Source organism: Accipiter gentilis, chromosome 7 (assembly GCF_929443795.1).
Source record: "Accipiter gentilis chromosome 7, bAccGen1.1, whole genome shotgun sequence".
In the NCBI taxonomy this organism is placed as follows: domain Eukaryota; kingdom Metazoa; phylum Chordata; class Aves; order Accipitriformes; family Accipitridae; genus Astur; species Astur gentilis.
In genome coordinates this window covers 28,407,765-28,421,936 of record NC_064886.1, presented here as the reverse complement: position 1 = coordinate 28,421,936, position 14,172 = coordinate 28,407,765, and the positions used below count along the sequence as shown (strand labels likewise).

General features: G+C 37.7%; 1 protein-coding gene across 1 annotated transcript in view; it reads left to right on the top strand.

The window, feature by feature from the left end:
* The window catches only part of TENT4B (terminal nucleotidyltransferase 4B), a 46,328-nt gene that overhangs the window by 14,257 nt on the left and 17,899 nt on the right, over window positions 1-14,172 (top strand). Inside the window, 1 exon segment of the mRNA XM_049804832.1 lies at window positions 8,939-9,062. Within this exon segment, the coding sequence (XP_049660789.1) occupies window positions 8,939-9,062 (124 nt within the window).

Below are 14,172 nucleotides of genomic sequence, written 5' to 3'. Positions count from 1 at the left end.
TATAAACTGTTGTTTGGTCTTCTTGAGTGAGACCCAGTTAAACAAGGTGAATTGGCAGGCTGAGGAATTACTAATTTCCCGCTTATAGGAAATAGATACCTTTAACTTCTCTGTGGTTTTAGCTGCTTGGAAATTGACCTCAAGTTGTAATTACAGAATGTGTGAAGTACATGGTAACAGTTGCACTTTAAACTTAAAGGCTTTTAAAAATATGTATCTGTATTTTAAATTATGAGGTTGCAAACTGCATAGCTGGTCTGTATATGTAACTGTCCCAGCAGACTAATACTTTTCTAAAAGTAAGCTAAAGAAAAATCTTGTGGTAGTATTTTATAGGAGATGTTGGGATTACTGGTGTGTTTCAAGATAATTAGTTTTTACTAGAGCTGAAGCCTTTTTGTCATTATGAAATAAAACAGCTATTTCCCATCTCTGCTCTTCCCACTTTGTTTTGTCTGCACAGAATCTTTCTGTCCTGCTTCATCTTGTTCTTTTGTTAGTACTTTTTCTTTCAGCTCACTTGAGGTAGCAGTTTATCTTATTTTTTTTTTTTTTCACTCCTCTGTTAGCAAAACACATGCCTTACTTTGGCAACCCATTGCCTAGGAGAAAAGAAGCAGCAGACTCTCATAGCACTTGCTTACAGAGGTGGGAAGGAGGGACAATACGTACATACTTCCTAGAGAAGAAATAGAAGGCTATTCCCACACATGTAGTGATTCAGCTAGATTGTTTTTATGTATAGTATGAGTAAAAAAAAAAAAGGCAATGGGAAGTAAGGATACTTCTCAAAATGGTCTTTCCAGTTGGCATTTGATGTTTTTGCTGTAAAACACTGTAAAAGTAGAAAGCAAGACTGAGTATGCATATGGGGTGAGTTTAAAAGCCAGTGGGTCAGTGCAGAGTTATACTTCAGCTTGCTTATTGGTAGGACTAATTCAAGCATCTCATTTATAATTAAAGTTCAGTAGGTTTTTTTTCATCTTAAAAGACAAATTTCTGTAGGGAAAATTCTAGTACATTTGAATGTATTTTAGGAAGACAAAGCACAAATTATAATTTATAAACAGACAAAAAATGCTCACTTCTACCTTGATAGGAAGAAAGAGTCTCTTACATTACTTCTTGAGTAAAGAATGTGCTTGGGAGTTTTAATTACAAATAACTTGAATCAGTTTAAAGAAAGCAACATTCATCCTGATTGAAGCAAAGAATCTATAAAATAAATAAGACTGAAAAGACCGAGATAACAATTTAAGTAATCGAAAAGAACTGCCCACATTGCTTCTTTCTCCTGTGTTTTAATATGTCTTTACTACACTTTGACCGTTTCCATAAGGCAGTGCTGTTTTAGTGCCTTTTATGATGCAGTTAAACCCATAAGTTAATGTTAAATCCAGAACATAAATGAAAAACTACATTAATTTGAGGGGTTTGGGGGGTTGGGTGTTGATTGGGAGGAAGAAAGAAGGGACTGTGCTATATGCTTTCAAATATTTACACAGGATAGAAATAGTAGGTCTTGTAAATTTAGTAGCATCTTTTTTTACTCCGCAGCATTTGAAGAAACGTGCTTGATCAGTCCACCATAAATTGTTGAAGTGAACAAACTAACTCCATTCAGAAAAAGTGTTTTCAAACTCAATATCAGAGTGATTAAATTAATCCCAAAAGACACTAGTCCTGAAAACAGGATATGGGTTCCTGAATCATTTACGTGTTTGTGAAAATTTTGCCCTCCCTCAGTCCTAAAAGGCAATTCTGTGAATTACTCGGCAGATGACAAATGCTAGTCAGAAAGGTCAAGCTGTTCTTGGGTAAATACTGAAGGCTACTCAAATATCGCTTGGTTGCCAGAGGTGGTCTTCTGGAGGTACGTATGCCAGTTGAAGGTGTTTCTTCTGCTGGCCTCTTTTTGCCCCTTGACATCTGGGTGGAAGTGACTGCTGCTGCCATCCTTGAGGGGTCCTCTTCGGGGTCCCTGCTATGTTTAGGAGAAGTTGGCTGCTTTAGCTGAACTGATGAAGGTGGTGGGATTTAACTTGGCTAGCTTGCCTTAGATGGATTAGGGAGGCTTGTGCAATCCTGTTATAACAGACCTTGTCGCTGGGACGCCGGGGAGTGGTACAAACACCTGGACTATAATGGAAGGGGACAGAGATAAATCTCATTTGCCTAGCTCTCTGCAAAGTGAAATTCTCCATGTGCACTTTAGGAAATTGTTTGTGCAGTGGATATCCTGATTTTTAGTGATGTTTAATAATCATATGGCAGTGGAATACCGTTTTTTTCTGCACGTCTGTTTTTAGGTAAACTGTGAAAAGATGGTCTGTGAAGCTGTATTTCAAGCAGGTGAACTGAGCTGAGGAAAAATGTGTGATATCAAAACCCCAACTCCTTCAGCTTTCCTGGTTTTGTCAGGTTACTAATACGAACATCTTTTGGGATGTTTCATTTTAAAGCTCCCATAGGGCATATGAGGCTCAAAATACAGTTACTATGTAACCTCTAATATACTGATATGGTTCTGTAGCTAAGGTTACAAAAAGCGATGGTCAAAGTCTCTGAGGCTTTTGAAAATTGTTTGCTTTATTATGCACAATTTTAGTTTCCTATGAGGACTGATGTATCAGTCACCATGAAACTTAACTGCTTATTAAATCACCTGCAGATGCAGTTAGGTGTTTTTTCAGTAGCTTAAACCAGCAAATATTAAGAGAATTTGTCTGCTACAAAGGCCCAGGTGGTAGGGAGAGGACGTCAGCAAATGCTTCATATTTACAGGTCCCTTCACTACTCTACTCTAATGTTTGGCTTTGCTTGAGTTTGTAGGTGGGAAAATAATTTGTGATGTTTACAATGTCTGCTGTTGTTCCTGCTTTGTTATTCAACACATGTAGATGGTAATAGTAATCTAGAAATTACTTTATTAATCTCATAGGAGATTAATGTTAAAATTGAAAGCTAATTTGGGAAGCTGTTGGATTCCCCATTTTGTGGAGTGTCAATGTTGCTTTTAAAATAAATATTAAACAAAAAATAAATACAGTTGTGAGGGGGAGTGGAAGGATTGGGCCCTCTGTGTCATTCCTTACCTTAGTTACAATTTTGTTCAAAAGCACTTCAGGACCAAGTAGGTTGCAGGTGGGAGAGGGAAGAGCTTTGTTTAGTTCATGAAACTTCCGAAGGATCAGAATTTCCTGCCACAAGTCTTTTTTTTTTTTTTTTTTTTTTTTAACAGTTGTAAAACCAGTACCATCTTTTTCTTAGTAAAACACCTTGGGAAGCTTCAAATTGAAGTTATTCTCTCTTCTCCTGTGCAATGCTAGCTTTCTTCTTGGGAGTGTAGGGATGGATGCAGTAAGGACTCTTAAGTATTGATGCTTTCAAGAAGCTAAAATACGTCAGGCTCCTTGTTCACATTCTTCCCAGAACACAATTGTAAACCTGAAATTCTACAATATTTCTCTGTGTTGCCTTTGTTTTTTATTTTTTTTCTCCAGAGGAGACTTAAGATGGCAGGGGCAACTAAACACTGTCCTATAGGAATTATTAATCCAAAGAAAACTCAAATACCAAAAGCTTATTTAGTGTTACAGGGGTACATTGCAAACATCCCATCCAACTATGGGTATAAAATCAATAGACTCTTAAGTCAGAAGTGATTATTCTTAAAGCATAAGAGTTTGGGAAGGCAAAAGTCATCTGTGTGTTCATTGCTTACTTCTGCCCACCATCTGCAGAGGTTCTAAACAGTTTAGATTTTCATCATTCTGAAAATGAGGCTTCCTTCAGAAAATCCTGCCAAAGCATAAATTGTAGTGTATGAGCACTATATGATTTTTTTGTGTATGGTTACTATCCATTGTTTTAAATTATCTTCAGTAGTGTTGCAAATAGCATTTCCCATGCAAAGGAATATATATGCCCAATGCAGAGGAAGCTCTTTGGGATGGATGAGCAGAATTTTTAACCCAGTCATTTTTAACAGTTGGAGAAGAACCTATGGGTAGCACCCCGATGAGAGAAATTAGAACATGCATGCCTGCATAATTTCTCCTGTGGAATGAAGACTGAAGAAGAGCCAGAGGAGAGTGGAAGTATAACACAATTCCAGAATGACAAAAGCAGGAAATTTTTCAATTAAAAATTATTACTGTGGTTACTATAATACTGCAAGTTGGCACGCAAAGGCAACATTAACTGCTATCTTGTGATCAAGCAAAACCAGTCAGAATTATCTTTTTCTCACTGGCTGCTCTGCTTAGCACGGCTGCGCTCTGTTTCTCAGCTGTGCGGGGCAGGCAGGGAAGGTCCAGGGTATGGTCCCACTCTGGGCAGCCGCTGGTGTGGCTGCTGAGCGCTGGGCATTGGTTGTGTCAGGCTGGCTTCCTCCAAGCTGCTGAAATCTGTGAGCACAGTGGACTGGTCATTTAGTCTGCATTGGGATCCTAGTGCAGAGAAGTGAAACTTGTATCTCCAGTTACGTTTCATAAAGTAACATGCCTTCCAGTATCACTCTTGGTTCCAGTTCTGGACTTGCAGCAATAGCAAGTTGTGCTGCTTTATGTGTCAAGTAACTGAAGTGTACAGTCAAGCCTATGTGCTTGTCCATGTATCTGTCTGTGTGCTGTGCATATAAAACAACATTTTGTTCATACAGGATTACTTTTTAATTGATTGCCAGAGGTGCAGTAGGATTCATACTCCAAAATAACAGCATCTTGGGTGTATGTAAACTAGTTTGAGAATCCTGAGTTGCACATTTAGAGTCCACAAGTTGTGCTAGAAAATAAAGTAAGATGTGATCAAACTAAGAAAGAAATGTAATGCACAAAAGCTGTGGCTTTTTACCTAAACGGCTTGAGTCTGGCAGACTTGAGTTCCTTGTGGTGCTATTCAGTGATGTTATGGTGGGAAGTCCTTGTGATCACAACTTTTGCAGCCATGATTTTTTTTTTTAATGATGCATCACTGTCTCTGTCAGGTAAACATAACAGACACTACAATCCACTAAATTTAGTGGCTTCTCTTCTCTATAATTCTATTCTGTCTGTGAAATTCTGATGGAATCAGATTACCAGGCTTGAAAACACACTGTGATGCCACTAGTACTTTGTTTTCAAACATACTCGGAGAAGGTGTAAGAGCCTGTTTTATTTTTCTTTTCCCCAAGTGTTTCGATATCCTGAAGTACAGGACAAAGACCCACTTGTTTACTGCTATTTACTGTAATAAAACCAGTAAACTAATGCTCATATGCATTTCAGAGAGCTCTCTCCGTGCATCCTAAGTAGGTCTTGGGTGTTGGTATGCTTCAGTATGACTATAAAGCCAAATGAAATATCTCTGCATAGTGAAATCAGGTTTATTACAATGTAATTTCCTTCTAAAAACAAGTCTCCTTTTAAGGACTTTTATCTAAAATAACTAATGAATGTAATGGCAATAAATAATAAAATACTGTTATGATGCCAAAAATAACATCTCGGTCTCTTTGATGTTCATTTCGGCTAAAGATACAAAATTCCACTAGAGACTCTTGTAAACAGGCTCCATTAATCCAAACAAATTGTTTTGAAAAAACAGCGACTATAATAGATGTTGATTAAGACAGTGAATAACCTTGAGTTTTAAATTTCAATACAGCTTGAGTTAACTCCACATTAATTGGAGTCACACCTCTAAGTTATGTTGTACTGCTCCGAAATCTGCATGTGGCTACTTCTGTTTGTCTTGGCTTTAATCAATCATTCCCTTATTTCTTGGCAGCAGCCATTATTGGGCAAGGAAACGCAGTTCCAGGTGTAGTCATGAGCCTTTACAGCTTCTGCCTGCCTTCTGCATACTGTGGCTCTGTGCAGCACAGGCAATCCTAGCAGCATGGAGTCTTGCAGCAGATAAAACACAGATATGTCTGTAGTATTCCAACTGGTGTGCTGATGGGAACTTTCTCTAGTAGTCTTTAAGCCTTTCTTCTATTGTTGAGAAAGTTCAATTTCCATTTTTCATACATCTGCATTTTTTAGTAACAATCAGTGCATGTGTAATGTAAGTTTCTGTGTGTTTGCATGCTGCTTAATTTTTTATTTTGCCATAAAGCTTTACATGACCACCTAAGAATAAGAAGGATCCCATTTAAAGAGATGCAGACATATGTTATTTATGTTTAGAAAAAGGAATACATCTGGTTCTGACAATGCATCATGATTTTATGTGCTTCTAAAGAATGCACCAATTGATGTAATTATCTCCATTAAGAGTGTCAGTGAAATTAATAAAGACAAGTGCCCTGAGAACTCCAGTGTCTGTATGGCTTGGCCCTTTGTGCACTTTGGGGATCTCATTTCTGATTGCCTTGTTCTTTCAAAGTTCCCTTATGGGGCAGGGGAACAATTAACTCCCGTAAAGCAGAAGCCCAGGAGCAGCTGGGCCCACTGATGATGGGCAGTATGGATTTGTGCTGTGCCATACATTAATTTCTCCCCAGGGATAGTCCCTCGGTATTATCCCAGCATGTCTTGTGCTGTTAACTGCCCTCAGACAACGTGGTGCCGCTCCTCATGGCATGCAGTGCCTGCGTGCACTCAATCTCACATTACTAAAAACGTTGCTCTGGGGCAAATCTTGTGCCTTGTGGATGTAACCAGTCTGTTCCACCTAGTCCAGAGGAGCAGAGGCAGAAATGGGGCTGGGTTGCATGATCAGTTCCCCACAATGTAGCCTGCAAAGAAAGTAAAGAGTTTTCCAGACATGATAGGAAGCCTTGGGCTGACTCACAGGTCTTCCTCTAAGCTGGTTCACCAAATTATAGCTGAAAAATAATTTGTGTTTTCTAGAGTTTGATTATCGTGTTTTTGCCTGTTTTCCTTGTTGCTCTTGTTTTTGAATGCTACGTTAATGGTCAAGCACTTAGAGACTAAATTAGTAATTCAGTATGTGTGACTGGCAGTGGGGAGAGTGAATTTGGTTGTTGGAGTGTTCAACTTGTCCTTTATTGTGTACTTCTCACCTGAATTCAATACTTGCAATGGGAGGATAGCTGTAAGAAGGTTTAAGTGCCAACACTTTGAATAGCGGTGAAGAATAGAAGAACAGGAGATGGCTGAAAAGCCAAAGGCAGAGGAGTCAGTGCCTGTGTAAGGGATGGCAGTGGTGGTTTGGAATGTGCAGGTTGTAAGCTTCCAAGAAAAAGCAAGAAAGCAGCTGCAGGAGGAGGTAAGAAATTTCCTAGTGATGTCAAAATGAATGCGGAAAACAGCATTTATCAGTATGAATATTGCAGTGACATTGTAAGAACATCCTTGTGGTACCTGAGATGATGTGTGTGAACAGGGTTTGGTGCCAGTGTGACAGTAAGGGGGCGAGAGGAGGGAGACAGCACCTTCCATTTTTGCAGGAGATCTTTGCGGGGGGTGTGTGTGTGTGTTTTGGTTAGGTTTAGTTTTTAGTTTAAGTGTTTGTAAGGCTCCCTCTTTAGATGTCAGAGGGAGGGAAGCTTCTTCAAAGGTTGATTTAGAACAGCTAAATTGGGTATCTGTTTGGATCTTCCCTTTGGAGGAACTCTGTCAGAGGAGTTTTCTTCTTTGCGTTAGCTATAGAGAGCTGTGGTGATGGCCACCACAAGTTGCTAGGCTTTTATGATTATTCCCCAAACCATGCATGTGGGAAATTCCAATAAATGCTCAGTGAAAAGTAATGTAAATATTTTATTCCTCTGTCTCTGAGAGAAAGAAGCTTGTGTAGTTCATAATGCTGCAGTATTGAAGAACATAACACAGATGGTTTGAGTTCTGTCCCTACCATGCCTCTGTTAAATACAACTTTCAGATACTTTAATCTGTTTTGTTAACACCTGTATACAACTTCCAGTTATTAACATTTGATTTATTTACGCATGTGTGCAGTGGGGAAGTATTAGATTTCACATCTCATCTAAGGGCTTGCTCTTAATGAATTCCTCTCTTCTGATGGTCCCTCAGAGCTTTAAGGAGAGATGCAGTTGTGCTTGGTAACTAGAAACAATACATTTAAAAAAAATAACTAACTGTTACTGTAATGGTCATTGCAGGAAACAAATGAAATTAATTTAGCTACTCTGTGGCTGGAATTAAAGGGTCATGTCTGGTTTTTTTAAATACATTGTTAGTCAAGATCATGATGTGTTTATGATATTACAAAAGCATAGAAATTTGTGGCACTGTATGAAGACGTTTTTATTTCAGCTCTTATCATAGGTAGTCTAAACATAACTGACTGAGAAGCACATGTAATATGGTAAACTGTCAAATACATGGCTTAACTGTCTGTCAATCACTTATTCTTTTGAGCCACCTCTGCTGCGTGTGTACTGCTTATTTTCTTGTTATGGGGAGAGAGTGCATATTTAGTTTATGTGTCTTTTCTATCAGTAAAAGAAGCAGTTTTTCCAAGTCTAGTACTGGCACAATTACTATCAACTTTTTAGAACCCTGGTACTGAATACAGGCTGATGCCTGGAACTCCCTAGCTGGTGCCAGCGGGATAACTAGGAAGTGCTGGCTGAAAACCTCCTGTTGAAATTTTTGTGCAGTGTGTACTTGGAGCTTACAGCTACGTTCATAGTTGAAGACTGAACCATTTCTGCGTTACACTGACATTAAAATACAGAGTGTGACTTTCAGCGTGAATTGAAGGTTCTTGGATTTAGATTTGCTTCAATATTTTTAGCAAATGCAGTGCAATATTGACCTATGGCATAAGAAACTAACATGAAACTAATGTTAGTAAGTGTTGTGAATCTGGATTATTTTTTTTTAACTGCATGCTACTCTTAAATTGCCCCTTAACTAAATAGGTAACTAGGAGCTTAAAAAGCCTGTTTGATTAGAGTAGTTACTATTTAATTCTCCTGTGGGTTTTTCCTAACTTGTTTCTTCTTTTTTTTTTTCTTTCTTAGTCTTCATGAAGAAATAATTGACTTTTATAAGTATATGTCTCCCAGACCTGAAGAAGAGAGAATGCGGATGGAAGTGGTGAACAGGATAGAAAATGTTATAAAAGAGCTCTGGCCTAATGCAGATGTGAGTAGGATGCTGTTCTATTTGTTAATATATAAAAGCAACATTTTGTGCCTGATTACTTTGCGAAGTATTGAATAATGAAAATACAGTTTATTTTTTCCATATTAAAAAAACCCAAGAGGATTTCTGGTCAAATTAGAGAGATGATCTTAATTTCTAGAATAATACAGGTCAACATTTTCTATCACACATAGGAACAAAGACAAGCTAGACCTACTCTAGTCAAAGAAAGGGTATAAGGTGTGGCAACATTTGGTCTCATTAATATTTATTTGTTAAGATTAATAGGAACACATCAGGCATGCATGCATGCTTGTGAAGTATTGTGTTTAAAAAAAAATATCTTCTGAAACTCATAGCTTCACTAGCAGCAGGGCTTCTAGTCCAAAGACCTGCAGTTTTGAGTAAGTCTGTTAAGGTGGAATGCCAGCAATGCCATGTTAACATAGACCATGCTATTTTTAATGGGCAGTTAAACTAAATTGACATATCTTACAAATTGAAAGGAACCATTTTTTTGTACAGGAGCAAATAAGTCTGTAGATCTGTGTAAAATCTGTAGTGCCTCTTTCCACTGAGGATGGGGTTTTTGCTAGTACTTCATTCAGGAGAAAAGAGTTTCTCCTATGCAGAGCTATGCTTTTTTTAATAAAGGTTGGATTAAAGAGAAGCCAGAGAAGTTGCTTTTACAACTCAATATAGTTCTTTGGGGACACAGTTGGATTTTTAGCCTAATTGAGTCTAGTTTAATTGTGTCTCACTACTAATATGGTAAGTAGAGAGATACATTTCCAGAATGCAGATGTGTAGCTGTAGTCATCTAACTGTGGATAACAGTAGCTGAAAATAAGGACTTATTAGCTAGAATAGCAAAGCAAATCCAGACAGCAGATCTTTAGTATAAGGAATGCTCTTTGATCCTGCCATGGTAAAAGATAGTGTTTTGACATGAATGACTTAAACCCACTGTTCATTTCAAATCTTCTTAACCTGTTTTTTGGAATGTGTTTTTAGAAATTGGCAAAATACGACAGAATGTGAATTCTGTATAAGCTATATGTATGTGGTGTGTGGTTTTGTGTGTAAAATACACTCACATTTTCAAGGCGGTTCATGTTATGGATAACGTATTAATGACGTGTAATATGGAAGGAGCGCTCTTCACTCAGTGATAGCTGCCTCTGCACAGTTATAGAGGGTTGATAAGAGTCAGTACAACATGTGTCTGGTAATTTTCTCTTTGAGCAAAACCAATAACCTTTCCAAGAGAACTGTGTAAGAGGCTTCAGGATATCTCACAGCTGTTGTATAGCTCTCCTCTAAGCCAGTGAAACAGTGTTGTAGACCCTAATCAAGAGCAGGAGTAGTGGGCTGCCAGTCTGACAGGCAATATAGGAAACAGTGCTTACTGTGATACACCCTGCCAAAGTCTTGTAGAAGGGAATTTCACCAAAATAACTACTTGCTTCAGCCTGGAGGAGATGCAGCTATTTCCTAGACAAGTTTGTGTGCTGCAGACTTAACTAGTGTAATGGGGTGAATGGATTTATTACCAGGGGATCTTCCTTTGTTCCTGCTAACATTTTGAATGGGGCACAAGAACTTAGTGCTTCCAGAGATACTCCGTGCATAGGACAGACTTGATCTGTAAAAGCTAGGTATTTTGTATTAAAAATAAGTTTTTATATATATATATATATATATATATATGACTTTGCGGCCAAGGTACTGAACCTGTTTTTTGTAGCCATAATATGTTTGAGAAGGGGAAGCAAATTACAAGCTCTACCATAAGCGACAAGCTGGCCACTGGGCTTAGCTGTAACGTGACTGAGAGGAAGCACACACCGTGTAGTTGAAAACTGAAGTTCACTTTTCAATTAGTGCCAGTTAGAACTGCTATGACCGTCTGTCTTTGCTGTTCTTCAAAATGTTAGAGAGCAAGAGCATGCCAGTTCCTTTTTCTCAAGTCATTAACTGCTCTTCAAAGCCTAACTCTGCATTTTGTCTGCTGTTGTTACATTGAGAAAGAATTCTCCTCTTGTATGCCCTTCCGTTTTCTGGAGGCTAGAAGGGAACTGAATGGTGACAACAGCATGCCAGGTCATAATCTGGAAATTACAGTAATGTTATTTTCCTAATACTTACTTTACAGATCTGCCTGGGAACTGAACTGCTGAATTCAACTGTGTTCAACTTTGACAGTCTTTTGTTGTAATTTTTCAGTTGTTGGAGTTAATCACTAACCGTTTGGAAATCTGTGTTGGTTTAGCTACTTGTAAGATTTGAGTACATGCTCTGAGAAGGTGGAGTATTACCTGGTCCAATGTCCTCAGCTTTAGCTGTAGTGTAAAGCATTAAGTTAATGTTTAAGCTGTTCATTTTGAGTCAAAGATGCAGTGAATCCAGCTAAAATAAACTTGTAAGTTAAACATACACATCTAGTTTTTAGTTTCTCACTAAACATGTAGGTAAGACATGTTCTATAAAAATTAGGTACCAAGAAAAGGAAAATCAGGTTTCATGAATCTAAATGTATAGAGAGCGTGTGGAATGTGTCTGTGCACATACATCTTTTTTTCCCGTTCCACTTAGGAAAAGGCTGAAAAAGCAGATGGAGGGGGGGGTAAAACTAGGTATCCTAAACTGTTACTTTATTTATAGAAGTTAGCAATTGTGTCATTTGCTCTCTTACTCAAGGGAATGTGCTTAGAAGGAAACATTCCTAGTACTTGAGAACTGTTCTTGGCATCAGCAAGGCTCTGACCATAAGAAAGGCTTTAATTACGCTGAAACTGAACAACCCAAAACATTAAATGAAAGCACTTTAAGGCAAAGTATTTTACCAGTCGCATATGAAAATTTGACTATTGAACAAATAAGTACTTATACAGTGGAATTTAGGATGCATTTGTTATAATGTCCTCAGCTTTGTGTCTGAGTATTATGTGGCCTCGTAAATCTGAAAAGAGATAATGTTGCATACTTCATGCACTTCAGTTATCAAAATACTATGATTGGGAATGGAAGTAGAAAGATGAACTCTAGCTCGACAAACTTCAGAAAATTCTACTTAATGATGTAGAAGAAAGAGAAATTTAAATTGGCTATGGATAGGTTTTTTTTTTTGTTTTGATGGAGGGATTTTGGTAGCAAGGACTTTCCAAGCTTTTTTGGGTTTCCAAGTTCTGTTGTGCATAGTGAGGACATATTTGGACACATACTGTAATTAAAGCTCTGTCAGGAACTTTGGAATTTAATACGAACAAGTGTGCAGAAATGTAGGATAAATAACAGTAACATACAGGAGTAGGAGTAGTCCATTACAGTACTGTGAAGTCTTAAGTTACCTTATGAATGCAAATACATGTCTCTGTCCACGTAGAATAAAAACATAGTCGGCAGTGTTGGCACACCACAAAAACTAATGCTTAACGTCTCTCAAGTCATAACAGTGTCCTGTATTTGGGATGCTTTAAATATGTACATGGCTACAGAGCTTCAACAGTTTGAATTCCAATTCGATAATAAATCAAAATCCTTTAAAATTTCTCTTCCTATTTCCCTGCTCTTCCATCTTTCCAGATTTGATGACAGAGGGATTGAAGTGTGGGTGTGGGTTTCTTGTAGAATAATTCAGTGTTTCTCATACTCCAAATTATTCTACAACAGATGTTGTCTCATTCCTTTTGGTAAAGGTCATATATGTTGTATCAGTAAGTTTATGAATACTTTCAGGGTGGTTTATTCAGTAAAGGCTCTCTCTGCTGTTCAGCTGAATACACTATTTTGTTTGATAATGTGAGAGCGCATTTAGTTTTTTCTGAACCCATCAGTGGTTGTTTTATTGTGCAAAAACACTTTTCAGACGTTTTTGGTGGCCTAATAAATTCTGGTTTGACTGAACCCAAACAGTTTCACAAAGGATGCTTTTATTATTATCCTGGATTAAAAATAGTAATAATAATTATTATTACATTCTTAGCTTTGTGATGCCTTTATGCTTTTGTCAAGATCTAGTACAATATTGATGCCAGTTCTGTGGCATCTCTTCCAGCCTTTTCTAGTTTGAGAAGCTATGAACTTGCAACATTAAATTTACTGCCAGCACGTGCTTTTTTGTTGGAGGTGGGGGTGAAGGGGTAAAAAGGGTGAAGTGATATAAAGTAATCAAGAGGAAGCGCTCATACTGCTTCTTAGTCTACTAAAGTATCAAGACACTTATTTGCAAAACATCATCTTTTCCCATCTCCCCTTTTTCTTATCCTGAAGGGGAAAAACATAAAAAGTGGGTCACTTGACATACAAATAGGTGGCAATCGAGATAATGTATGACTCTCATTAAAAGAGAATACACAAGTCTGTAAGATGGCTCCAGGAAACACATCAGAAGACTGTCTGGTTGAAAATTAGTCCAAATGTGTAGACATTTTTACTTTGAAGTCTCACCAGTCCCCCACTTAGCGCATGAATCCAACCTCCCTGCGAGGCGTGGCTAAGTTAATGAGAACGTGGTTTCGGACAGCTTACGATGGAAACCTGGTCATTTAAACCTCCAGTGCTAGTAAAAATCCAGTATAATAAACTAAATCTGTGGGATGTGAAACTTTCTGAAACTTTTTGTTTGTTGTTTAAGCAGAAATAAACGGAGTTGTGCTACTTGCTCTGTAATTCAGAAAAAAAATGGATTGTGATTTAATTTTTCTTTTTAAAGTATGCGAAGCAACGGAAATATATTAAACTTAGAAAATGTGTTTACAAACTGGAGGGTATACTTTGAGATACGAAAGCAAAAAATAAATTGAACTGATACTGAGGTTTTTAAGGTTCTATCATTCTTCAGTGTTTTAAAATCTTTCAGTTTATGGGTTTTTGCCAGATTTGGTCATGGTGAAAATTTTTACATTACAAAGAAGGTTGTGTAATAGAAAAGTCGAAGTTATTAATGTTTCATGGGTAGTAACAATGAAGATTAGCCATTTATACTACATTAAGGATGTAAATGCTTTAACAGAAAAGAGTACTTCTGTTCAGAATGTGCCTGTTAGCAATACCAAAATCTACCAATGGAGGGTAGCAATAACCAGCCTTTACAAGCAACTTAATAGAA